The sequence below is a fragment of the Convolutriloba macropyga genome, chromosome 2, assembly GCF_964194025.1.
Source record: "Convolutriloba macropyga chromosome 2, txConMacr16.3, whole genome shotgun sequence".
In the NCBI taxonomy this organism is placed as follows: domain Eukaryota; kingdom Metazoa; phylum Xenacoelomorpha; order Acoela; family Convolutidae; genus Convolutriloba; species Convolutriloba macropyga.
Window position 1 is genome coordinate 51,776,813 of NC_134469.1, and position 27,480 is coordinate 51,804,292.

General features: G+C 34.5%; 2 protein-coding genes across 4 annotated transcripts in view; one reads left to right on the forward strand and one right to left on the reverse strand.

Annotated features, from left to right (window-relative positions):
- Positions 1-27,480, reverse strand: part of LOC142358752 (uncharacterized) — a 49,976-nt gene that overhangs the window by 19,072 nt on the left and 3,424 nt on the right. For 2 of the 3 annotated variants that reach the window (XM_075410314.1, XM_075410315.1), the window contains exons 2-3: positions 23,282-26,780; positions 165-512 (exon numbers count right to left, since the gene is read on the reverse strand). In XM_075410314.1, the coding sequence (XP_075266429.1) occupies positions 165-512; positions 23,282-26,780 (3,847 nt within the window). The remainder of the gene's footprint in view (positions 1-164; positions 513-23,281; positions 26,781-27,480) is intronic. The other variant, XM_075410316.1, reaches the window with a different exon arrangement.
- LOC142358754 (proteasomal ubiquitin receptor ADRM1-like) overlaps positions 1-27,480 on the forward strand; it is a 275,805-nt gene that overhangs the window by 2,549 nt on the left and 245,776 nt on the right. The window lies entirely within an intron of this gene.

The window sequence follows — 27,480 nt, forward strand, 5'->3', positions numbered from 1 at the left end:
AAAGTTGCCCGGAATCAAGACTCAATTCGTTTTGCTCAATGATGGACCTTGGAGTTTACTCAGCATCCAAAAAAAACCATTCGATAAAAACCCTAAAATAGGTAGAAAGCACTCAATAAAAGCCCGAAAAATGCTTCGAGGCCACTTGAAAGACAGCAGCTAACCTCCCATTGGGGCTCCAAGATGCTTAGGACCAGAGCAGTTCCGGCCACTCGCTTCAGTCACCGTAACTTTTACAAAAGGCTCGCCTGCTGAAGTTTCCTTGTTTGAGGGTGGCGTCATTTTTGCAATTTTGGGAGTTTCATAACCGCAATCGGGAGAATCATTTGCCTTTCTTTTCAATACCGCGCTGCTCCGTCCTGATACCAGAACACACGAACTCATCAAATGCTCCACGCTCCCTGAGGATATCTTGGACAATTTTGGAGTACCACTGTAGCCTTCATCTGCAGGAGACACCAGTCTGTGTACTTCCTTCGTTGTTGTTTGTGGAACTTGTGAGTCATACAAGTCTAAGAAGGTTGACAAACACAGTTTTATTGGCATTGATTTCGTGCAAGTAAAAATTATACCACGAACCCAAACAGATTTATTTCTTCTCACCAACCTTGTATAGGTGAAAGAGTTCATACGAACATTTTAACAAAATTACAGACGGTAAAAAGCAATCATGAATTGCTCCTGAACTTTCAATTTCAGACTTTCCTCAATATTTATAAAAAAAATTAAAAAACCAACCTTGCTGGAATTATTCCAACCTTTCCTCTAATCATTCAAAATTATCAACCAATGTTCCTTCTAAAATCTAATTAGAAACAAAAAGATCTCATCCTATATTTTAAAAATTCTGTGTTCTATTGCATTCTATTGACAATCAATCAAAGCAGATTTGTCCACAATTCACCGCCAAACTTCTGTTAGTTCGGAAAAAATAATAGATGTTCAAAAATTATTAGACGCTGTAAGGTTTTGGGATTGTGCGCAAAAGGCGGTAACAAATCGCAACACAAATGACCACAAAAACGCCAAAATAACTACGCTAAACCCCCGTTTTTAAAACTGTTAAAAACAACCAGAAAACCCAGAAGCGACTGGCACAGGCCAGTTATCGTATTGAGAGTGAATGTTGGAAAATATGTTCCACCAACTGAAGCGTCAAGGCCTCACAGTCCGTGACTATTCTTTCACAGCAACAGCTCAAAGAAACATGGATTAAGATGCTAGCATCCAAATGTGCAAGCATCCGTTCTGAAAAACTATACTACCGTTTAAAAAAAAATTAGAACAATGTTCTATCAAAATTTTAAAAGATGCCTCGAGCAGTCGAGAACTGAAAAATTGCAGAGTATCAAATTCGCGAATTCTTATGACATTCAATATTGGTTTGCATTAAAAAGCCAATATGTGCGTACAGAATTTCCACGTTTCGTGTCAGTCACCTATGACACATTGCACCACAACCCACGCCAAATTCAGTAATAGATGACTGCACGCAGAAAATTCAGCTGGAAAGAAGTCACTACTCTCAAATTTGAAGACTGATTAAATGAGCAGATACAATCAGATATTGACAAACTTTCAAAACTAAACCAGTAGCTTCCATCAACAGAAAACTAAAGTTCATACTATGCCATCTGAAAAAAAAGTATCTTTGTTCCAAAACACGACGCAAAGAACAAGAAAACAGAAAACCTGATCCCTGTAAAACACTTCTTTTTTCCATGTTTGGGCAAAAAGATACTAAAAGACTGTCAAAGCTTGAGAAGTTAATCTATTTGCACCTAGGTTGCTGAAGTCAAATTTGAACACTCAACGAGCACAAACATTTTCGTTCACTTACTCAAAAAATTCCAGACTATCAAACATTTTTTAAAATAAAACAACTTAATCTCTTTAATTTGCTTTAAACTCTAAACTTTAAGCTAATTAAACTAAAATAGATAAACATAAATATGAAAAATATTTGTCACAAAACTTGTAAGAATACTGGGAAAATTTCTGCGTTAAAAAAATTGAGAAACCAAAAAATTTACCCACGTTTTCTCATTCTAATTGTATATCACTGTGTTGCTCCCCTCATTCTCAAATGATATATCCGTAATTGAAAAGCTATTATCACTTTGTAATTTTAATATTTAGTTCTTAATTATTTTCAAAGCCATATTTGGTTCTCATATCTATCTGGGACCTAAATTCTTAATGAGTTTATTTTTATTAACACTATACGGATGACAAGATAGTTGCATGACACAAAAAAAACTTGAAATGTATACCTGAAGTACCTGAATATTTATCTTTTTACGTTTAACTTATCATTGGTAAATACTGTAAAAGTAAAGTACATGGTGAAGTAAAAGTTCCGACCCCTACTTTAGTGGGGAGGGAGGAACTATATACTCAACTGGTTTTTTTTTTGTTCAGACAATTTTGGCCGATCGATATATTCATCGTAGAGAATTGTGAGTGGTATCCTTAAAATTTTAATTAAGTTAATCGTTACCGTGATTTTTATTGTTACCGTTCGAGATAGAAGGGCGTCGCTGAATTGTCTGATTGAAGTTTTTTGACTAAAAATTTTGACACAATTTTCAAAATTCGAATTTTTTTTCATCAAATATGGCAAATATGCTTTTTTAGTCCACTTTGTTAAAGTTTGCCACACGTAGTGACCTAGAAACATTAACACAGTCTCCCTAATCTTCAAAACAGCGCTGCTTGAATTTAGGTGCCCTATTAAAGTCTTCTGGAGTCAAAAATTTGCCGTTTTTTGCAGATTTAACTCGATGATTATACAAAAGGCATCGTTAATTTTTTTTTAATATTTGAAGAGTTCCACTCAACAATTGGTCTCACTCGCAAACACTTGTAACTTTTGGGCGGTTTTTGGGCCCCCGGCAAAATCAGGGATAGGTTTGATATTATCATGGATTCTTAGAATCAGAAGTCTTTTAATTTTTATTTTGTCTTTGCCTTTTTCAAAAAACTTGCTTTGTTTTTATAATGTTAATTAATGACAATTTCTTTCACGGCTCCATTAATTACAGCTCCAACTTACGTAAGCAAGAGGTTGAATAAAGATATAGTTTATTTACAGACAACCAAAGGGTTTTTATGGCCTTGAAAAAGTTTTAGTAAACTTTAACTGAATTCTTGTGTTTTGCCTTCAATTTTTATCCTCTTTGCAGTCTGATTTTTTAATCTAACCATTCAAAGAACTTAAGGTTTCCTCATGAGGAGTAAGTGAACTTTTACCATGCATTCGGTTGTTAGCTAATGTCTCTTATGTTATTGAATGTATTAGTTTTAAGGAAAGTTCAGTGATTTTTTGATTAGGTCAATTTTTTATTTTAATTTAGTCAACTTTTTGCTTATTGTCAGTAAGTACAGGTCAAATTTTCTTCGCTATAGAACACAAACTAATATGACGTGGATTGTTTTGACAGAAGGTTTTCTTGCTTTAATACAAAATTTTCGTGATTTTTGTGCAAAATTGCTCATTTTTGCTGTTGTTTTTGTTTCTTTGGTAAATTTTCACATAACTTAACAATCTAAATGAAAAAAAACTTAAAATTGAGAACAGAACATATTTATTCTTTTCATTACATGTGGTTTTAACGGCTGCGACACCGATCTCTGGTAGAATTTGGTTGAGTTATTTTATTTTTGCCCTCTATTTGTTGTTTTTTATTGTTGTCATGTGCCAAATATTGGGTAAATAAAGGTCGCAGTGGCCAACTGTAGATTAAAAAACGAACTTAATAACTATAATAACTGGAATCCTTAAATAGCTAATGGTTTTATTGAACTACTGTTTCAGTCGAAAGCTTTTGTTGGCTATGAATTATGAAAATTTTTGTTTCTTTTTGGGAATATAGATTTTTGAGATTTGCCAATCTTATTTCTGTTAACTTGTAGCGTAGCAACTGTATAGAAAAGTAACATTTACCTATTGAAATAAAATTTGCTCTTCATTACGGTTTTATTTTCCTCCAATGGTCTTTGTTCTTGGTACAACCACTTTTCATAAAATATTCGTAATTTTTGCGTATTCGCTCTTTTTTGTAGGTTTTTGTTTTCTTTTCACAGTATCACAATAATAGGCGTTCTTTGATTCACAAATGTTGTCAATTGAAAAACTGCAATCGAAGTTTTTTAATAATTTTAGTGAACAGCTTAATGCTTAATTGGCTGGGACACCTTTTTGGTGCAAATTTTGAGCAATTCTCGTGCAAATTTTTCCTTTTTGCCTGTATTTGTCGTTATCTTTGTAGTCGTATGACAAATCCTGGATAATGAAAGGTCTCAATCACTCTCTATGGAAGTATAAAAGAATCTCTCAATGATTTCATGTGATGCATAAAGTTTCTTATCAGTTCGAAATTGATTCTTTTCAAAAAAGCTATGTTTTATTAGGTTTTGGCCCTTTTGCTCATTTCTTGTCGACTTGTTATAAATTTTATCTGGTGCCATTTTGATTAGGTTATTAATGGTTTTCAAAAAATGGACAACGAGTTTTGGTCGTATTTAATATTTGTAAATATTTGATTTTTATCGCCGTCTTTTCTGGTAGTCATATTATGGTAGTCACAGGTCTCATAGGCACTCTGAGGTAGATTGTTTCATTCTTTTTGTAGTTCATTTAGTAGTTTGTTGAACGATATATTGATATGTAAACTTTTTTCCATCTCATCTCTTCCTCTATTATTAGACAATTAATCATTAAATGTAGATGAGCGGGGTGGGAACTTAATGTGCAAACGCACATTACCGAGCCTCCTTGTTATACTAAAAGAGCAGGTGACTATAATTGGTTATATATGTACTGAGACAACACGAAGAAACGTTCTGGCAGCATATGATTGCGAGATCAGAAAATATCTACAAAGGACAAAAACAACCAATGCTACAAATTCAAATTTCGCAAAACCGAAGGCCAGAACAACAGAGAATCACCGTGAGATTCAATCGACAAAATAAACCTTTCTCACAAACGAACTATCATCTCAATAAAACATAACCTTTGAACTCAGTACGTAAGACGGTTAGAGGCTCTGGATGCTAATCTAATTTAACGATCCGATATTCAAAATGAAAGAAATTCAGTAACTATCAAGATAATTTTTATCTAAAGTCCAATTTATGCAACCAGACGTCTTGTTTTCCTTATTTAACTCAATCGACTCCTCAGCGAACAAGATGATAACACGCTATGTGTTTGGAGAGCTTCTAAAACGACATATGGGGCAATCAAAACAAAAAGAAAAAGAGGACATCGTCACTTTAGTAATTGGGTAAGGTCTACAATACAATCATTAGTATGGCTTCGTAAATTTATATTATCGGTGCGTTAGTTAATTCTGTTCATGGAGCTCGTACTCTAACAACTATGAACCACTACCGCAGTCCTTCATATCATTGTGCTAAGCATTCATTAGGTTTATTAAAGTACTTTTAGTAACGTTGAAAAACTGAAGCATATCAGTAACATCTCAAGCTAAATTTTTAACAAGATGAAAAACTAAACAATCCATTAAAAAGGCCCAAATGGCTCACATGCGGATTAACAACGCAAAGTTTTTGCGGTCTAGACGCATTTGACATTGATTTACTATTAAAGAATTCAGAGAATTGAAAACATGGAGGTCAGAAAGTGAAAAGTTAAACCCAAAAAAAGAGACTGCTGACAATTTTTCAGATAAAATACGGGAGCAAGCGCAAAAATTTTCAGCAACCGCAGCAACACGCAGCAACAAAATACCTAAAACAATAAGAATATATTTTACAACCTATGGAATATTAAAATATTTAAAAAATATATTGGATATTAAGAAACTAAAAACAATGAAAACTTAAAAAAGGTCCCTCAGAAAATTTCCAAATCCTTTGGGTCCTTCAGATATTCCTTGAAATAGAATTCTTTCAGAAGACCTTTGATGTTTTTAACCTTATCGAGTTTTTGTCTTCGTTCATATGGAACTTCATTGTACAATTTCATGGCTTGCAGCATCAAAGATTTATCGAGGAATTCCGAATTACTTTTCAATGACGGATAATTTTTCCTGTTCTCGCATTCTGATTGCAATTGGAAGTTTGCAATACATTGTTGTTCCTAAAAGCTGGTAATTCTTTCCTAACATATTTCAAGAAAAAAACTATGCATCGATATTTAAGAAGGAATTCAAAAGGCATGATTCTATTTTTTACGTTTAAATCAGTCGAGCGATCATACTTTTTTCTTTTGAAACCCACTTTTATTCCCCAGTTAAGTTGTTTTTCTAAAATTATCATGAGATTTTTCTGATACCAACGAGCATAAGAGATGAGCATTGAATGTGACTTAAAACAGGCGCGTTCAAGAGTGTTACTCTAGTTTTTATAGGAAAACAGTTCCTTATATCTTTCAAGATTTTGATGCTTCACGCCATTCTGGATAGTATTCTTTTGATTTCTTCTTTAAAGTTTAATTTGTCTAACATTATTCCTAGATATCTTACCGACGACGACATTGAGATATGATGGAGTTCGTGCCCTTTTTGATGGAGCAAACACGATATTCTGTCTAATTATTGTTCACCATTAGTTGATGTGATTGGAAGTAATAACAATTCTTCAATATTTTTCACTCAATAACTTCTGGCTACATTGTCATTAGTATGGGAAGAATAGAGGAAAGTGTCATCAGCGTACCAGATTACTTGACAATTGTCATTATCAATAGCTCTAGGAAGATCATTCACATAAATGTTGAACAATAATGGTGCTAATACTGTGCCTTGTGGCACTGCTCTGTTAAGTAAAATCCAGTCGGATTCATTTCCTGAGAAAACTACTTTTTGAGTTCTATCTTTCAAATAGGGTCTAATCAATTGTGCAGATGTTCCGTCGAATCCTAAACATTTGAATTTTTCTATGTATTTTGTGTGAGATTGAATCAAATGCTTTTGAGAGATCGAGGAATGCTCCACGAACTGTATTCTTTTTATCCATTTCTTACATATTCCGCACATTGTAGTATGGCATCTTTTGTGGACACTTTTTTCCTATATCCAAATTGTTTAGGTGAAAGCAAGTTATTTGAGAACAAATAGTCTTTAATTTGGTTCCTTATAACTTGCTCAAAAATTTTTGCCAATGCACCGGTTACTGATATTGGACGATATTTAGTGGGATCTTCTGTGTTTCCTTTTTATAAAGAGGTGAGACCAAAGCTTTTTTGAGGTCAGTCGGAAACGAAGACTCAGAAATAAACTCATTTATCAGAAAACAGAGGCTCCGCAAGGACCGATTGGGCATCTTTCAACGCCCTTGCGGGAATTTTTGAAGGACCCAAAGGTTTGTTCACATTCAAACATTTCATCAAATCATGGACTTCTTTACAAGAAACATATTTGAAAACAAACCGATTTGCATTTCCCGTATCAGCTGAGAACAATGTTTTTTCCAATTTTTTTTCTTTTCCGTTCAGAATAAGCTCAGAGCAAAAACGTCTTTTAACAAGGAGGCTTGATTTTTTGATTTGAAACTTTTTCCAGTTAGGAATTTATTTCTATCCAGAACAATTTTTGGTTCATCATTCCTCACAAAACAAGATTTCAATGGTGCATGCACATTTATTGCTTGCTCGACTATGATACAAAATTGGAACATCATTTCTTTAGCATTTTGTGACATCCAGAAAAGACTCCAACCTGAATTCCGAATATATTCCTGAAATTTTTCTTTAGAATAGTTCTTTTTGTCAAAGAAAGTTTTTTTGATTGGCATTTGTTTCATAAGCATTTTTTCTTCTAATATAGCAATTGTTCCGTAATGATCACTATTCAAGATGCTCTCTATAACAAAACATTTTTTGAAGTTTTCTGCGATGATATAATCAATCAATGCAGTCTTGTTGATACTCAGTGTTGTCTCTATTTTTGTGTTACATGACAACAACCCGTACGGAATAAATAGCGTTTCTAATTTTCGTTCTTCCAAAAAAGTCAATATTGTAATCACCCATCAAAATTATTCGTTTGTTCTCAGCTGCAGCACAGTCAATTCCCAGAGCCAGTTCTGACAAAGATTTCAGAAAGGTGTTTGGTCGGACAGTACGAAATATTTATCAAATACTTTTTTTTATTGAACTCATATTCTACCCAGTTTCTTTCAAAACGGGATTTGGAGGTTGTGTTAAGATTTCTTTCAAAACGGGATTTGGAGGTTGTGTTAAGATTTGTAGGTTCTTTAGGTTTGAATGATCTAGGTATATAGAGCAGCAGACCACCTCCACTTGTTTTTTCATGTAATGAAAGATTCCTATCTTTTTTGAAACCTTGGAAATTTTCTCTGCGTACTTCCCAAAAACGGATATTGTCATTCTTTTTGACCCATGTTTCAGTAAAGCCAAAAATTGTGGTTTTTCCCATATCATCCATTAATTGCTTTAAGGTGGAGTTCTGGCCAACAATACTTCTACAATTGAGCGAGAAAATCTTTACATAATCCTTAAAAGACGCGCCTACTGTTTTAAGGCATTCAGCATACATCAGAACTGGCCCTGGGTTTTGTTCTACATCTCCACATTGAATCATGATAGAAAACTTAACTATTAAGACAAAACAAATATTTAATACACGGGAAAAATAATTTGAAATCAAAATAAAAGGCGTTCCCGATGTTCTATTGTATAACACAAAAAGTGGCAGCTTATGAAAATTGTCATAACCCAATTCGCTTGCAGATGAAGACAAAATAAGTACAATAATGAGAATAAATCTCCATTTCCATTGAGTGCCTTTCCTAAACATCAATATCAAAATTGAAATATAAAACAAGTAATACATCAATCATCTCGGGTTACTATACCAATTTTTAAAAATGATTATTTCCTCTGGTGTAGTACTACGTTTGGTTTAATGGTTTCCGTTGAAGAGGTTGAAATTTATTTCTATTAAATGATTGGTTAAAGCTGCGATTGTATTGAGTATTTGCAATTATATTGTTTGATGTGAGAAGAAAGTGTCTTAAAAATGCATTCTTTAAAAAAGGTAATCCCTGCTGAAAATTAAAATGTAAATCATCCTAAAACAGATAGCTGTAGTGGGGTAGTTTCATCATCATTTGGTGAATGGGTAATAATTTCAAATTCATTTTATTAGCAGAGTTAGCACAAATTTCAATTTCTTTTTTGAAAGCAGATATTCATTCATTAGCAATAGTTATGATTTGATGACCTGATTGGTGGGATTTCCATTAGCACTAGAGATTTGGGTTTAAATTTGTTAGACACTACTTCAACTAATTCAATGTATTCATTGAAAAGGTCGTTCACATCACGAAGTTTTTGTTTTAAAATCGAATTGGTTCCATCTTGCAAAATAACAGTTTTAAGTTCTTTCTAGGGATATTTTTCTAGAACAGCTATCCTTTCCATTGTTTTTGAACGTCTATATGCGTGAATGGAATGCAGATGTCTTGCGGTATTGAATTATCGTTGACCAAATTCTTAGCCAAACTACTTCCAAATAATAAATTCTCCGTGTTTTCTGGAATATTAAAAGTTGGAAACGTTCTCACCTTGTATTCGTTATTTAAATTATGTGGTACTTCCTGATCTTTTTTGTATGTTGCCTGATCACCGTCGTCCTGTCTCCCTTCCTTGATGAAAGTGCTGCATTGTATAAAATAATTGTTCCGACCCTCTTGAGGGGGGAGGAACTATATACTCAAATGGGTTTTTTTTTGTTCCGTGAATTTTCGCCGCTCGATATATTCATCGTAGAGAGTTGAGACTGGTATCATTAGAAAGCTCGTCCAGCGTAGAATATGGAATTAATTTTTTTTTTAATTTTCGTTTTCTACAGGGAGTTATCGAGGTTTAAACTTCTGAGAAAAGAAGAGTGAATTCACGTTGTTTTTATTCACATTTTCCAGAATTTTTGCCTAAATTTTCGTCAATTTTGCTAAAATTTGTTATAATTTTTAAGAATAGTGTCGTTGATTTTATTTTTGAAGACGAACAAGCATTGTTGATTGTTTTGATTTAATTTTTTTGGTCAAAAAATCTGGATAAACATTTCAAAATTTAGCCTTTTTCATCAAAAACAGCACGAAATAAGCTACTTTAGTCCACTTTGATTAAATTTGCCGACAATACACCCCCAAACAACACTCATACAATCTTTGTAGACTCAGAGGGGGGCCATTCCTACTTCAGAGTCCGCTGAGAGTGCACTGTAGTTAAAACTTTGCCGTTTTTTGCTAACTTTACTCGTTGATTATCAAAAATGCAGAATTTTTTTTGAGTTTTCAACTAACAAATTATCTATATCTACAACATTCGAAAAATCAATTGTTCGTAACGGACAATAAGTATTAGCAGGGCTAGTTTTGGGCCATTCTTGGACTGTTACAATCCAAAAAAATCGGGTTGTAATCAGTCGGTCTTTTTTTTTTTTAAAAAAGACTTCTTTAATAATAAAGAACAGAACATATCAAATCAAAGCTCACGAGTGATAGGTCCAACCAATTCGCTTGCTAAGCAGCTCCAAGCTAATGCATTCAGTTTTTTAATAGAAAGTTTATGGTCGTTTCTTTTTTTAAAAATGATTGACTTTTCAATAAATAATGGCTTAATTAACTGTTCCTCTATTTTTTTCTTAATTTGTTCAACTTCCAGCTTAGTGTCAGCAAACAAAGACTGCTTCCTCTTTCTACTGATTTAACATTTATTCTCGGTTGCAGTTTTAAGCCTGAAGTTATTGTTTTCTGGCTTTGATACTACAAGATTTCAGATTTTTGTTTTTGATATTTGCAAGTTTTTCACGTTTTCTAATTTCACATTATCACATTATGTCACCTTATTAGCATTCAGAGTGACAGTTCTCATGTCACCTTATTAGCATTCAGAATAAGGCAAAATTGAACATATTAAAATCCTGAAAGATATACATCATCGTTTTAACGGCCTCGACGCCTCTTTCTTGAAGAAATCAATTGAATTCTTTAATTTTGTCTCTAACTGTCATTTATACTTTGTCGTTTCGGTCGTATGAAAATTCCTGTATAGTGATAGCTTTCATTGGCTTTTCATGGAAGAATAGAATAACCGATATTCTGATATTAGTAGATAGCTGATGGCTTTCATGACTTTGAAAACAATCGTTTTCCAAAATTTAAAAAAAAAACTTAACTTCGCAAGTTTGTTCTTTTTATTTTTCTTTTTAGTACCTAATCTCGTTAATTACACTTCAAACATGACATTATGGGTGTCAAGGGAGGTTTTCAAAAAGGATTGATGTCCGAAAATCTATTTTTTAAAGAAAGCGTTATGACCTTACTGACTTCGATACCGGTTTTTCACAAAAAAAAGTAAACTAATTTGATTTTTATCATATTTGACGTTCTTTTTGTACATGCAAGAAATATTCTGGATAATTACAGGTCTCGAGAGCTTCCTTTTCATGAATAAACGACCCTATTTAAATAGCTCTTTGTAATTAATGCCTTTCATGACATTGAATGTAATTTTGTTTCGAAAAAAAAATTAAAAGTATTACATACTTTAGCACTTCGCTTTTTTGTCTACTTGTTACCTAGTCTTACTAATGAATTGCCACGTACTACATTATAGCTGTTTGAAGAAGGCGCAATCAAATATATTTTGAGTGCCAAAATTTGGCTTGACGGTTTTGACAGCGTTTTCTGGTTTCAATTGAAATTTTGTTTGTTCTTTGTTGTTCTTTTTAGCCGCTTTAAAAAATGAATAAGGGCAGGTCCTAATGCCCTTCTATAGAAGCAGTGGCATCGTAAATTTGTGGTAATATTAATTGATTCCTAATGGTATTTATTACTTTGAAGTTAACTGTTTCAAAAAAATAAGTTAATGTTTTTACTTTACTGTTTTTGTTCTTTTTTGTATAATTGTTACCAAACCTTTTTATGGACTGGTCGCATATGTTTTCTGGTGATTTATAAGTTATTTTTGTTTAGTTTTAGGTTTATCTGACGGTATGTTGACTTTGTTATTAAATTTGTTTTCAAGAGGGACATAAATTTTTTGATGTAATTAATGTTTGTTGTTGTTGTTTGATTTTGCTGTTCGTCTTGACTCGCTTTCTTAATATTGACAAATTACAGCAATCTAATGCATCAATTTTTACTCCACTGAGTTATTTGCTTTGGAGGCTATCTTATCGTTCATACAGAATTTTTTGAAAAAGACTTGGGCTTTTTTGGGATTCGCAAAAAATAATTTTTGGGTTTTTCTATCAGTTCCTCATTTGGTAGACAATTATGCCAAAATTGTGGATGGGCGGGGTCGGAACCTTATGTGCCATCGCACATTACCGAGCCGCCTTGTTCTTTATAAGGTCATCTTTTTCTTCAACTTTTTTGAAAAGGTCAACATAAATTTGATAAAGTTCGCATTTAGAGAGTTTCTCGAAGGATTGGAAGGATAGCATTGCGGTAGAAAGGTACAATTTGTTTATTTACAGATGGAACAATATTAATAATAAGGGTGCAATTCGTAAAAGCAAGCGAAATAATGTATCTATTCTAGGCAAAAATCATTCGATAAGAACGCGTGTAAAGAGTACGAAATTTAAAACATGGAGGCTAAAAGAGTAATTTGAGCGAGTCAACTGTACAGTAAATGAAACAATTGCTTGTGTGAATGAAACGTTCGCTTGTGTGAATGAAACGTTCGCTTGTGTGAATGAAACTTTCGCTTGTGTGAATGAAACGTTCGCTTTTGTGAATGAAACGTTCGCTTGTGTGAACGAAACGTTCGCTTGTGTGAATGAAACGTTCGATCACAGAAGAGCGAAAAAAGATTAAACCAAACTACATTTTAAAGCCGTGCTGTAGGGGTAAATGGAAAAACCAGCGATTAGATTAACAGGCCTAGATATAGCTTTAGGCTAAACCCATCCTAGCATATTTACTTCGTCAAAGAATAGTATCAGCTGATGAACCAGGAACGACAGAACAATTTGGTAAAAGAAACGCAAGAGAAGATAGTCGTCTGTCGTAACAAAACAGAACGGAAAAAACTTGAAGAAAACATGAAGCCACACACAAAAAAATTACAAAATTTAGTAAAAATTACATTGTGAAGTGATTTCGGATGACACTTTTAAAAAAGCAAAGTTTCTGCAAATGATTTAACTTATCTCTACGAATTTACCATTCAAAATTACCCGCACTTAGTACTACTGAAAATCCAATTTCCAGACACCAGGGAGTTAGGTTTGCTGAAAAATCTCGTCGGACGTCAAATCAAACCGACAAGTTAATTAAAGCATAACATCAGTTAGTCAGTATAGCAAACCAAAGCGAAAAATACCTGACTGGAAGCGATACACCAAAAAAGTGCTCAACCAGAAAAACCACCAAACTAATACGAAAAACTTCTGTTCCGAAGGCCACAAGACATGTTCAGACTCAACCAATACACTTCAGAAATGAACTACAACTCGAGCTAGCCTTAATACACTGTTGTGGCATAATAACGAAGTTAACTCAATCAAAGTATGATTGTCCTCTTTTCGCTCAAATAAAAGTTCAAGCTGACGCAGACTTATAACGGATCTCAGAATAGTAAACCAACCGCTGAAAAAGACTATTTGAATAACAAATTTCCTATAGACAACAAGATCAATGCAGTGAACGATTTTACAGGAAAAATCAATTAAATTAAATTGTTCCTAGGCGTAACAATGTGTACAAAAAGTCGATATTTCAGTTCAAATGTGAGCATTTAAATTGGCTTTAAGAAATAACGCATCTTAAAATCAGGCACAGTGATTAATTACGTCATCAGCTTCAGCTCATTCAGTAGACACTACTTAAATCAGTGCCTCGTAGCCAGAAATCGTACGCAGTTCATGGATCGGAAAATAGTCTCCTATTTTGAAAAACTAACACCATCCTTGGATCAGCTATTTCTGTATTTGACAATTCAGATTGAAAATGTCTCGGAAGAAATACAAGAAATAGCTACAAATTGAAGGCAAAGTTTCTTGGAAAATTCATTGTTTGAAGGAATTTCTCTATTAATTGCCGAAAAAATAAATACACACAAACGTAAGGATACCAAAAACAACAGGAACAAATGAAACATGTTTTGCTCAGTTCCAAGGAAAAATATTCCTAACTTAGAGAGAAGCTAAGGTCATTCTAAAGAAGAGTCACGAATAGAGGCAACAGAAGAACCGATGTTAACTAGCGATTGCCAAAACAGAGTCTACAATCAGTCAATCAGTGATGCAATCTACCACGTTATATATAACATTCGTCCCGATGGTAGAAGACGGAGAAAAAGACGTATGATCAAGTCTCCTCTGGCTCGCACTTGTTTAATTCAACGCAGCTAGACTCTAATACAGAGTCCTTAGCAGTATCATGCATCCGACGATTTCTCACATGACATTTGAGGATCAAGAAGAGAATTATCCTCACTGAGAACAACAGTCTCCAAGCAAAACTAAGTTCTAAGTTCCTCCAAGCAAAACAAATACTAACAAATAATAAAGCTAAAAAGAGTTGATACTCAGTCTAAACAACTCCAGATAGAGGAGGCTCTCTGGAGTTTCTTAGACGGAGTATCAGCTCTTAGTATCTTTATTGCCCACATAGAGATAAAGCTATGCATGCCGCCGAAGTTAATTCAAGAAAAGAAAATGACAAATCAGAAATGAATAGTTAAAAACTTACTGACCAAGCACCAGTTACAAAATAAGAAATCGATGAGACGCTCAAAACGCACATGTAGAATTAAATGCGTAATGAAATGAATAACGTTTTGAAACCAATGACATAGAAACAATGAAACGGTTCGGATATTATTAAGAAAAACTGTGTACTTCAAATTAGCTGAACTCAGGCGAAAATCAAAACTTACAAGGCGAGCTCCCAGAGATAAGCAAAAATTTGTATGAACTGACTGAACAAAGGAAAGATCAAATCATTAGAACCGTTTTACATTGGATTCAGCAAGAACTACAGCCACTTGACCTAGAGTACGCCTCACACAATCTTAGGAATTATATTAAGCAAAAAAGTTAGAAATCAAAATCAATGTGTTCTACATAACCTTCTACAATGAATCAATTAACTTCATTGCAAACAGTCCTGTATTCCCAAGCATCTTTGGACAGAAAAAATCAACAGGGTGAAAATTTCACCAACAACAGGACATTTAAGAATACTTCGAACAAATCAGGAAAATAGGAAAGGTTTTTGTTACAGAAGTCTCAATGAACTTACCAACTCAATTCTCCAGTCTACCAGCATCTAATTAAGAATAAATGTTTTCACGAACTAGTACCATAAATAGTGAAAAAGTTCGTTCACCAAGCTATTTCTCAAACTTTATAAGTCGCAAAAAGGACAAAAGGAAACAAGTCCTCACCCAAGCTCAATATAATTGTCTCCGATTGCTCAGCGTTACTAGCAACCCTCAAGTTTCACCTCCGAGTAATCTCGACTAACCAAGGTATTTGACACAGAGGGTTATGTTATCAAGCCCGGAACGAGCCCGGAATATCGGCTATGACATTTGATCTTAACGTCAGCTTCTCAAGATTTTATGCACAGTGAAATCTGTAGAGATTCATTTGGTCACCAGACCATAAGTATTTACAAGGTAGTATTATCTGTCTTGAGAATCTCGTATTTGGATCAGTCATGTTTACTAAACACATGTAGTTCAGAGCACAAAAAAGTTGTCAATATAATCCAGCAACATGCATCGATTTTAAGCTACCGAAACCATTCCGACATCCAAATATTGATGAATTATTATCATTACTAAAAAAAATGAGGCAACTATAGAAGCTGATCCTGACTTATTGAAACAAGAGTTCAATCACTTGAAGAGAACGCTATCATGAGAAAACATTAAAAACAGCGAACCAATTACCACAGATATAAAGACGTCAAATCCGCATTACTTGACAAACTTCAAGGTTTTACACCGATCAAACTCTCCTAATCATTAGCAATCAATGCTTTTATCACAAATTTAGCACTAGATCCTGTTCACGTACCTTTAAAATAGGTAGTTTCTGTACGACGAATGGTTTTTAGTTTCATGAAGTTAACGGGGACAACCGACCAGCTAATTCCAGCCAGTAATTTCAGTACCCCGAGAGCTTAATATAACCGACTAACGTCGGGCGAAATGTTCATGTTCTCATACGACCAGTGAGCGGTTGGTTTCTTCAGTAGCTAGGCACAGTTTAGTGAGGCTAGCTTTAGCTTGATTGAAGGGGCGTAAGTGAGCGCAGCGGGGGCTGATGGGGTGGCAACAGTGGGGGGGGGGGGTCAATCTCTAAGAAACGCCCTTTGCACCATAAGTATAAGTCACCAAAACAGATTCTGTGAATCGCATACTTGGAGACGACTAGTGAGCTGAAAGTCTCTAAGAGCACTTATTGCAAACTGCGCGCCACCTCTTTATCCCGTTTTTGAAGACGGAAGTCAAATGGGTCAGACGAAAAATCGGCAAAGCGCAAAACTGCATAAATGAGACAAACAGGATTAATATATTTGCTACAAACTGCTTTTGAGAGCAATAAACAATTATTTCTCAAAAAATGGCTGTTGAGTCATTTATGATAAAAAAACATTTCTACTATAACTCATTGTTAATGAGAATCAAAGATGACATTGCGCCACATGAAAGGAGCTGAAGTGCGGCATCAACAAAAATAGAGAGAGATAAAACGTGAACGAGAAAGAGAAGGAAAGAAACTCTAACCGACAGAGAGAGAAAGAGAGATAGAAATATTTTCAATGATGGGAATCGACTCTGCAACTTCTAGATTTCAAGCCTTGTTAGTAAATAAATCACATAAAAACTGATAAAAGCAAAATTAAAAAAAAGTTTTCAACTTCGCAATAAAAAAATTTCAAAACCATTTTTTGTCTCAAAAGTTCTGTCAAGTAACCAATCTCAGAGACCTAAAAAGTTTCGTTGGCCAGTAATGGTTGTTAAACTCAGAAAAGGCCAAAAAAATATTGAACAATTTTGGAAACAATTACAATTTTTTACAAATCTTGCTAAAATTCAAGACATTAATATCTTTAGAACCATTTCATTATATCAAGAGACTATCTAGCGTACCTGTTTCATGCCTAAAATAGTTTCACTGCCTCAAAGATTCATACACTTAGAACATGATAAAAACCTTCCAAAAACTTGAAAAAATTCTTGAAAAAATTTTTATAATTTGTTCAAAAATTACTAATATTGGAGTCATAAAAAATAATCACAGCCCCATCAACGCTAGAAACTATGCAGCAGCTTATTATCGAAAACTGGAGGAGAACCAGGTGCCGGAAAAATTCAAAACCCTAAAATTGCAAATATTTTAAATTGCTTAAATTCGTGATATTAAAATCTTGAAAACATTCCATTACGTGTATAAACTATGCAGTAATATATTATCAAACCCTAGAGGAACTTCCGTGCCTCTTGAGGCTAGAGAAACCTAAAAAATGAAAAAAAATCAAATAAACCTAAAAAAAATTGCGAATTTCATTAAAAAAAATTGCTACAACTTAATCCATGACCAGCAACAATCCAAGTTAAAATTAATCCATGACCAGCAACAAATTTCCAGTAACTTATTAACAAACCCTAACGGAAGTTTTCTGATCCTTGAGGCTCAAAAAACCAGAAAAATGACTACAAATTTCAAAAAATTGAAAAAAAGGAAAAATTGTCAAAAAGTGCTAAAATTGGTGATGTTAAAATCTTGCTAGACATTGCATTACATCTAGAATATATACAGTATCCTATTTTTAAACCTAGAGGAGTTTGAAAAAACCTAATAAAAAAAAATTTTCAAAAAAACTTGAAGTTTTATCAAAAAATTGCTAAAAATTGTGACATTAAAAAATTGAAAAACTATTCCATGGCCGAAAAAAATTGGGCAGTAACTTATTATCAAAACGCTTAGGAGGTCTTCTGGCCCCTGGGTCTGGAAAGACCTGAATAAGGAAAAATAAATGTCAAAAAATTTGAAAAATTGCACGTTTTCTCAAAAAAAAGCTAAAATATTGTCGTAATGTTAAATTGTTGAAACCATTCCATTACCACTAGAAACTATGCAGTAACGTATTACTAAAACATGGAGGGGATCAACGGTTGAGGGGTCTTCAAACTCTAACAACAAACCTTCGCACCATAAGTATAAGTCTCCAAAACAGTTTGAGCAGAAAAAGAGCTGAAAGGCTCCAAGAGCACTTAATGCCCGCTGGGCGCTACCTGTTTATCCCGTTTTCGAGGACGAAAAGTCAAAAGCGTCAGACGAAAAATCGTTCAAGCGAAAAATCGCATAAAAAAAGACCGACAGGACTAATATAATTGCTACAAATTTCGTTTGAGAGCAATTAAAAAGTAATGTCAGTGGAAATCTCACAACGCTTAAAGAGACTACCTAGGGTAATATAGCAAAAAGTCGCAAAAACAGAACGACGAAAATACCCACTTCCACAATATGCAAAACACGGTGAAGGACTCTGACTCAACTTCTGTGATTCAAGCAAATGTCGATTTGAGGGGAAATGACCTTCAAATTCTGCTTAATTCAATCAAATCTTAAAAGTAACATGTTTTTAAAGCGTTAATTGTTCACTCATTCTTGAATTGACTCCTTCAGCACTTTCAATCTCTTCCTTTTAACTCTTTGTCTCTTAATCATAGCCTTTAATTCTTTAAGCCCTCTTACCATTCATTTGTTTATCTTTAAAATTCTCTGAATCGTTTAGTCCTTCGTCAACCCCTAACATTTAATGTTGATTTCAAACTTACATCTTCAACAGTTTTGAAAGAAAATGAGGTTGCTTGTCTCTGATCAACCGCATCAAAGTACTAAAAATCTTTTGTTAGTGATTAAATCTATAACCCCTTTATGGCATTACCACTTATATAACTCAACCACTTATTAAAATTTTAGCTTTAAAATGGATAGCGCGCATCCTAAGATAAGAGCATTTTTAGCTATAAAACTAGCACTGTGAAACATCCAAAAAATAACCTGTTACTTGCATCAATTACGCCATAAAAAATCTAACATCTCACCTGAACATAACTTCACATAAACTCAGTGCAGAACAAAACGTCAGAAAAACTCAGCACAACAGTGTTTTATAGCTGTATTTATTACTTGCGTGCGTCAAAAATTAGCACTCCAAGCAAAAGTAGACAATTGCACAAAAAAATTTCCGGAAACGCAGAAACAGTATAGAAATAGAATATTAATTCATACTGTTTTTGATTTCGAGAATTTTTATGACGTAATCGTCTGTCTACATTTGCTTGGGTTGTTAATTTTTGTCCCATCCAAGAACTAGTTGCAACCATAACAGATCATTATCAAAATTCTTATTTTTTTTTGAGAAAAGTTTGATCTAAACAGAGGCTACAGCTCTTCAAATATCACATCTTAGCAAAAGTACGATGGAGGCAAATATTTATATTTTAAGCGAGAATATAAAAGACAAACGCCACTGTCTCAATTTATCCACTGTTTCATTTTATCCACCGTATCAAAAACATTGTTTTGCGTAAAATACTCCAAAACTGACTGATGGAACTGTAATTGCAACTAGTTGCCACCAAAAATCCAACTAGTTAACATAAACCAACTAACGTCGGATGAATTTCTCTCGAACGACAGTTGGGGGTAATTTAATTTAGAGAGGATAAAGTTTAAAAATGTTCTATTGGTTAAAAAAGGGCACCACAGGTGTTTGAACCACCGACCTCCAGTTTCGCAGTCTAACATCATAACCACTCAGCTACAATGGCTTTGATTTCCATTCGCTCATTTTTCGGGAGCAGCTTAAATCACACAAAAAAGGAAAATTAAGTGTGAAAAAGTCACTCAAGAAGTCCTAGAATGTCCTAGAACAAAAGCGGAAAGACGATCAAGCAAAAACTTTGCATAAAAAAAGACTAAGAGGTTTACAATAATTGCTTCAAACTTCGTACGGAAATTTCGTCAGGAAATGTCAGGAGAAGTTAGAATACCAACAAGGAGGCTCGGTAATGTGCGTTCGCACATTAAGTACCGACCCCGCTCATCTACATTTTTCACTTAATTGTCTACCAAATGAGGAAGAGATAAAAAAAATTAACATATCAACATATCGTTCAACAAACTACTAAAAGAATAGAACAAACTACTCTAGAGGGTCTATGAGACCTGTGGCTACCATAAAATGACTACCAGAAAAGACGGCAATAAAAATCGTTATTGTAACTAAATAGTTACAAACATTAATTACGACCAAAACTCCTTGTCCATTTTTTGAAAACCAATAATAACCAAATCAAAAGGGCATCAGATAAAATTTATACTAAGAAGATTAACCAGTACTTTTTGGAACAAAATATGGGACTTTTCCTCAATGCGACTTGGCAACAAGTCGACTAGAAATGAGCAAAAGCGGCAAAAGTTTATTAAAATATTGAATTTTTTTTTAGAAAGTATTAAATTCGAACTGATTAGAAACATTACGCATCAAATGAAATCATTGAGAGAGTCTTTTATACCTCAGTAGAGAGCGACTGAGGCCTTTTATTATACAGGATATGTCATACGACTACAAAAAGAACGACAAATACAGGCAAAATTTGCACGAAAAATTATGCATGAAAACAATGTCCCCCCAATCAATTAAATATTAAGCTGAGCACTAAAAACAATAAAAAATATTCGTTTGTATTTTTTGCAGGTGAAAACATTTGTAAGTCAAATGACGCACATTATTGTGATACTGTGAAAAGAAAAAAAACCTACAAAAAAGGGGCAAATTTGCAAAAATCACAAAAATTGGTTTTATGAAAACCGGTTGTTCCAAGAAGAAAGACCATTTGAAGAAAATTAACCGAAATTGTATTTCAAAAGAAAAATGATTTGAATTGTATATAGAGATGCTTAGCTATAATTTAACAGAAATAAAATTGGCAGAACTCAAAAATCTATCTCTTTTTATTAAAAACAAATATTTTCAAAATTTTCATAGCCAACAAAAGCTTTCAACTAAAAATGTGGACAGTTTGTCTTGCAACTACTCAGAAAACTAATTTCAACTGTTATTAATGAGACTAAATCATAAGACTATAAAATAACATTAAATACAAGCTGAACTAATAAGTCTCAAAAACAAATTTACGAAACCACAGTTTTGAAGCCATTAAATTTATAAGATATTAACCGCGAGAATATAACATCTTCATTTGCGTCGCCTTTGATCATCATAACATTTTTTTGTAAAATGACTATCACAAAATGACAACAAAAAGAACCACAAAACTGAAAAGTATCTAAACTTCAAATTCTTCTGAAACAAATTGTCTAAGAGCTGAAGACATTATTTAAAAAGTTTAAATAACAGAAAAATTATTGTTTTATTCAAGAAAACATTAAAAAGAGCTCTAAATAATGAGGCTAATTTACGAAAATGATACAACATTGTTAAATACGAAAAAAAACTCAAACCAGAACAAAAAGGGATAAGTTGAAGAATACTATTACACTTTTTTTTAGAAATTTATTTCAAAAGTCAATACAACCATTAGTTATTTACCGACATCAGTTATTTAAGTTCAATTGTTTATCTATAGTTGGCCACTCAGACCTTTAGTTACACAATTTTTGGCATCTGACAACAAAAATTAACAACAAATAAAGGGCAAAAATAAAAAACTCTTAACAATTTCTGCAAGAGAACGGTATCGCAGCCCTTGAAACCATATGTTATGAAAACAAAAATTATGTTCAGTTTCAAACGTTGTAAAGCTTTTATCAGTCAGATTGTTAAATATTGTGACAATTTACAAAAGAAACGAAAAACAGCAAAAATGGGCAATTATGCACAAAAATCAGAAAATTTTGTAAAAAATCTTGTAGTACCAAAAACAAGAAAACCTTCTGTTAAAACAATCGGTCACAAAAATCAATTTTTTTTTCTATAAGGAGAAAAGGTTGACCTGTATTTACTGAGAATAAGCAAAATGTTGACTAAAATAATATAAAAAAGTGAAAACAATTTCATTCAATAACATAAGACATTGGGTAACAACCGAATGAATAGAAAAGGTTCACATGCACCTCTTGTGGAAGACATTTAGATTTTTGAGTGGTCAAACTTGAATATCAGACTGCCAAAAGAATAACAATTGAAGGCAAATACAAGATTTCAGTTAAATTTTACTAAAACTCTTCAAAGCCATAAAAACCCTTTGGTTCTCTGCAAATAAAAAGTATCTACATTCGGCCTCAAATTTACGTAAATTAGAGCTGTCATTAACGGAGAAGTGAATAAAAAATATTGTCAGTAATGAACATGAAAAGAACAAAATAATTTGAAAAAAAGCAGCATCAAAATAAAAACCAAAAAGTCTCTGATTCTAAGAGTCCATGATATTACCGAAACTCTCCCTGACATTGTCGCGCGCCCAGCAATCCGACCAAGTGTTCCAAATATTTGCGAATTAGACCAATTGTTGAGTGGAATTCTTCAAATATTTAAAAAAAGAACGATACATTTTGTATAATTATTGAGTTAAATCTGCAAAAAACGGCAAAGTTTTAATTCCAGAGGACTTTCAAACGGCGCATAATTGCAACTAGCGCTCTTTTTGAGATTAGTGAGCCTGTGTTAAGGTTTCTAGGTGGTCACTAAGTCCGGCAAACTTAGTGGACCAACAAAGCCAACAAAGTGGACACTCTTCTATCTCAAACGGTAACAACAACACTCTTCCGTTATAAATTTTAACTGCGTAAACGTGGTTAAAAAGAACTCGAAAATCTTTAACAGTAAAAATTTCGTCTACTCGCCAGTTATCATTGATTACGAATTAGAAAAAATCACAAAAAAATAGAAGTTTCACTTCTAATGAAGAAAAGAGCTCATCATAAATATCGCAACGTAAAAAACTTGCCGAAACTAATTGCGATTCTACTGGTTCGTCAGTGACCATTTATTCCGATGTGAAAACAAAAATTTTGCAATATCAGAACGCTTTCGAAGCTGGTAGATGAAACTGTGGTGCGGGTGCCAATTTTTTAGTGCTGTGGCAAAAATCCTTTTTTCCGGAAGAACTTTATAGCCCCTCACTACATTTGCCTCTGCTAACATGTTCTTACCATTGATTTGACATACATCATATCATTTCGCATTGTTTTGCTGACCGGTGAAACACGGAATCACAATTATTTTTTACCGAACAAGTTAGGCGAAAATCGACGTCAAACAGCGAACAATTACAGAAGCTAACCTAAAGATTGCATCGGTGCTTTCATCAACTGCCTTCGCTTTTCCGTGAAATCTTGATCTAACTTCGGTAGACATTTCCGATTCCAGAAGTCAGAGACAGTTTCATCTTCATAAAGAAGAGACGCAATTCTTTCGCTCAGATTAGTTCCACAGTCATCGAATTCCACAAAATCAGTTGGCTGCAACTCAAATGTTTCAACACGATGTCCGAACAAACTCTGCGATTGGACATCTTGATTGCCAGAATTCTGAGTTGGAGTACATATGTCTCCAATGAACTGCGACTGCCCAACTATTTGATTCGACTCATTACACGAGCAATCGTTTCCCACAGCTTCGTTGCCATCTGTTGGATAATTACACACTTCCTTAGTTTCATAAATGGGTCCTAAGCTTCCGAATTGAGTTTCATCGAAATAAGCTTCTAATGCCCCGACTTCAGTTCTGGATTCCGCTTGATACACATTGGCTATATTAGGAGGAGCTGAACATAATTTTATTGCTTGATCAAAAATTTTTTGCCTAGCAGAATTTATCAGAGCAGTCTTAATTAGCAGATTATTTGGTCTAACTTGTACCACACGGGGCGTTGTTTCAATAACCAGCGATGATGTGGTTTTAGCCGATTCTATTGTTTTTCTTTCAACTCTCTCCATTGGTTCAGATTCCGAATACTTCACTACAACGTCCTCAGAGGAATCAATTGTTACAGTTTGATTCATTTTGAAGTCAAAATAGCCGCCTCTCAGTCGAATTTCGCCATACAAAGCAAAGTTAGCAGCTTTAAATTTTATCAGTGGAAGCCAGTTTAACATGTAGCATTTAGTATCACGCAACTGGGCTGTCCTTGAAATCTTCATAACCAAGTTAAAACTTTCGTTTTTCGGCAAATCCGTCCGATTCCTAATCCTACTATCAATCAGCGCATAATTAGCGTTTAAAATGCCACGATCAGGTACAGGAATGTTAATTGGGCTATCAGAGGCCGTCTCGAAGTAGGGTGAGAATTTCTCAAGCTGTGATCCTGGGTAGAATGATGCCGCTAGTTCAATTTCGTACTCAACTTTGATGCTTTGATTAACAAATTTAAGTTCGAAAGATTTGATTGGTGAAGCTGCCAAATCTTCCGCATAACCTTCAGAATCTGCACCATCATCAGATGTAATGTTACTCTCATTTTCCTCCTGGAGCGCTAAATATGATGTCTGCTGACAATTAGGCGAGATGTTCTCCAAATATGGTGCTTTAGTTTCCGCTTGTGCTGAAAACCATTTTTGTTTACGTCTTGGACAAATTTCAGAATCCATAATGACTCCTCTTTTTGGTGGAGTAATCGAGCTGCAATCTAAGGGCGAAGGAGATCCTTTCAAATTGCAATATCCAACTTCATTCTTCACTGAATTGGTTCTGCCGTTATGTGCCAAATTCACCAGATCTATTTCTTCCGACAAAATTTGCATATTCTGACACTTGCTGGTGGAAACAAAATCTGCAACGTTGAAATCAAGGGTGTCTTTGATGGACACAGCCTTCACAGCAGTGTACTCGTTCTTCACGTTATTACATCTAGATGTAGCAATCAAACTATTCAAGCTGCAGCTTGTTGGCTCCGGATTAACACTAGTGTCGTTGTCAGAAAAGATTTTGTCGCCTGATACTTCTGAGTTCACAAATGATTCGATAAATTTTTCTTCAGAGCATTGCTCCACGCCCGGTTCAGTCTTGACCATTTCAGATTTTGAACTAACTAGTTTATCCGATTCATTTAAGGGGAAGAAACGCTCATTTGTTAGGTCACTTGCAAAATTGCTGTTACTGAATTCAGTCCGTTTTATCCTGTTAACGTTAGAGCATCCACCTTTCTCAATCATTGTTTGAACTGAGTTGAGCTCATCTACAGCTCTTATCTTCAAGCCTCCGCTTTTGAATTCACTAAAGGATGAAGGCAAGGCATGCAACTCGTGGCATTCATTATCGAGCCTCTGATTCGAGTCTTGAATGCTCTTGATACCTGAACTTTCCAATTTGATTGATTTGTCACCCTCGCTTCTAAATTTACATAAGTATCGACTAGAAACACCATCGAAACCAAAATGGCGAGGTTTCATGTTTTGAGTAAAGGACGTCAACTGAGAAAACATTTCTTCATACGATTTATAATATGACGACGAGTTTATCATTGATACTCCCTTCTGAGTTGCTATGTCAACAGATTTTAGAGCACAGACCGAATCTGATGCTATGATAGACACATTGAATTCGAAACTAAGCTCATTGAAGCAGTCATCCAGCAACGAAAGAAGTTCTAAAGGATCAAACGAACATGCGGGTTCAATCCCTTGTGTCGATATTTGTCTCACGAGCTGGTTTTGCGCTCCGATAGTCAAGTTGCCCCTCTCCATTGGCAACGCGGAACTTACTTCATTGCTTATTTCGTTTTTTCTCATAAAAATCTTTAATTTCTCAGCAAATTTAGCCTGTAACTGAATGGCAATTCTCTTCGGGTCAACTGCTGAGGATGCAACCACAACACCCTGTGAGGATGAAAGACATATATCAGAACTTTTCCGGATTAAAATTTGAACTCTTTTACGCAATTTCAACATCGCTAATTGCTTCATTATTCCAACTGAACCAAAAGCCCAGTCAAATATGACATCCAAGTTGGTCACAGCTTCCGATATTTGTTGTGCTTGGATACCGAAACAAGTAACGCTTCTCTTGGCACTCAAATGCGTGGTATACGCTTCCATGGAACTCTGTCTCTTACAAAAACCTGGATCTGTCGCTTCAGAGGCCTTTTCTACATAAGAGCAAACTGAATCGATTGTTGGACGGTCTACCATTTCAGCTTCCATTTTGACCAATTCCGATGGAGATTTTAACTGGGGTTTTCCCGTATAGTGATGGTAGATCGCCGCGGCTATTTGCTGCCTGGCTTTTGTCGAACTACTTGAAACTTGACTAAAGTCAGCTAAGTCACTAATGCAATCTTCGCATTTAACGTCCACAACTGACCACTCGCTTTGTGAAGAATTGAGAATTAACAGATCGACAATATCACCAATCATGTCCATTGAGGTTAAATTTACACATTGCGCGGTAGCGTGACCTTCGTCCATTATAGTAGATGTAGTGTTGGTGTTTCCCATTTCCTGAAGCAGCGAAGCTGTTTCTATTGAGACAACACGAGATAATGAGACTTCAGAGTCAAGAAGTGAAGACGTATCCACATTCGCAACATTTTCCTGCAAAAATTTATCTGTGACTGTCTCCAAGCCGTGGTTCGAACCAACTTTAAGTTCGTTCTGACAAGTTTGGTGCGCTGACCTCAAACCAAGGATGTCGTCAACCTCTTGAGCACTTTCGCTGAGCTGTGGATCTTGATTGGAGTCCTCAAAAAGCAGAGGAGACAACGGCGTCAGTTCATCGTAAAAGAAAGCATCTTCATCATCAATTATGTTAGAATTCCGATCGCATGCAATCTCCTTCTCGTTTTCCTGTTTATAACATGTTAAACAGCAAGTTACAATGTGAAATACTCGATTTCAATTTGCCAGTTTTATTTTCGCTAAATCTTTGCCAGCCTGCGGAAAAAAAACTTTAACACTTAATAAACACAGCTGACAGATTGCCAGAAAATAGCCGCGATAGCTTCGTACATCTGCAGTCTCAAAAAGAAAACGACAAGAAAAAAGAAAGTTGTTCTATTTATTAACTGATACGTTATACTTTGATTAAGAATCTGTAAAACTTATTGCTGCATCTATTAGCCGCTCTCAAAAAATTTCCAATCAGAGTAACAGACAATCAAGTGACCTTATCTCATTGAATTAAAGTAGAGAGAAATCATTTTGCGAATGAGGAAGTCAATTTAGTGCGATAAGTCACGTGTGACCAGGAACTTTATCAAACGAATTAACAACAAAAACTCACTACGATAAGAGCAAAAAATGACGTCAAGCCGCACCTAGTTATGCCGAAATTGAATGAACAAAAAGCAGAATTGAAGTAATCGTGACATCATATGGATGTAACAGCAAATCTTGACGAAAAAAAAAACATACCAATTCAAAGTGACGTGACTTAACAATTCAAAGAATTTTCATTGACTAACCTTAACATTAGAGCTAGATTGGACTATAGATATATTGGGAGAACCATATGGAAAAAATGCGATCAAATACTCGAAAAAAAGTA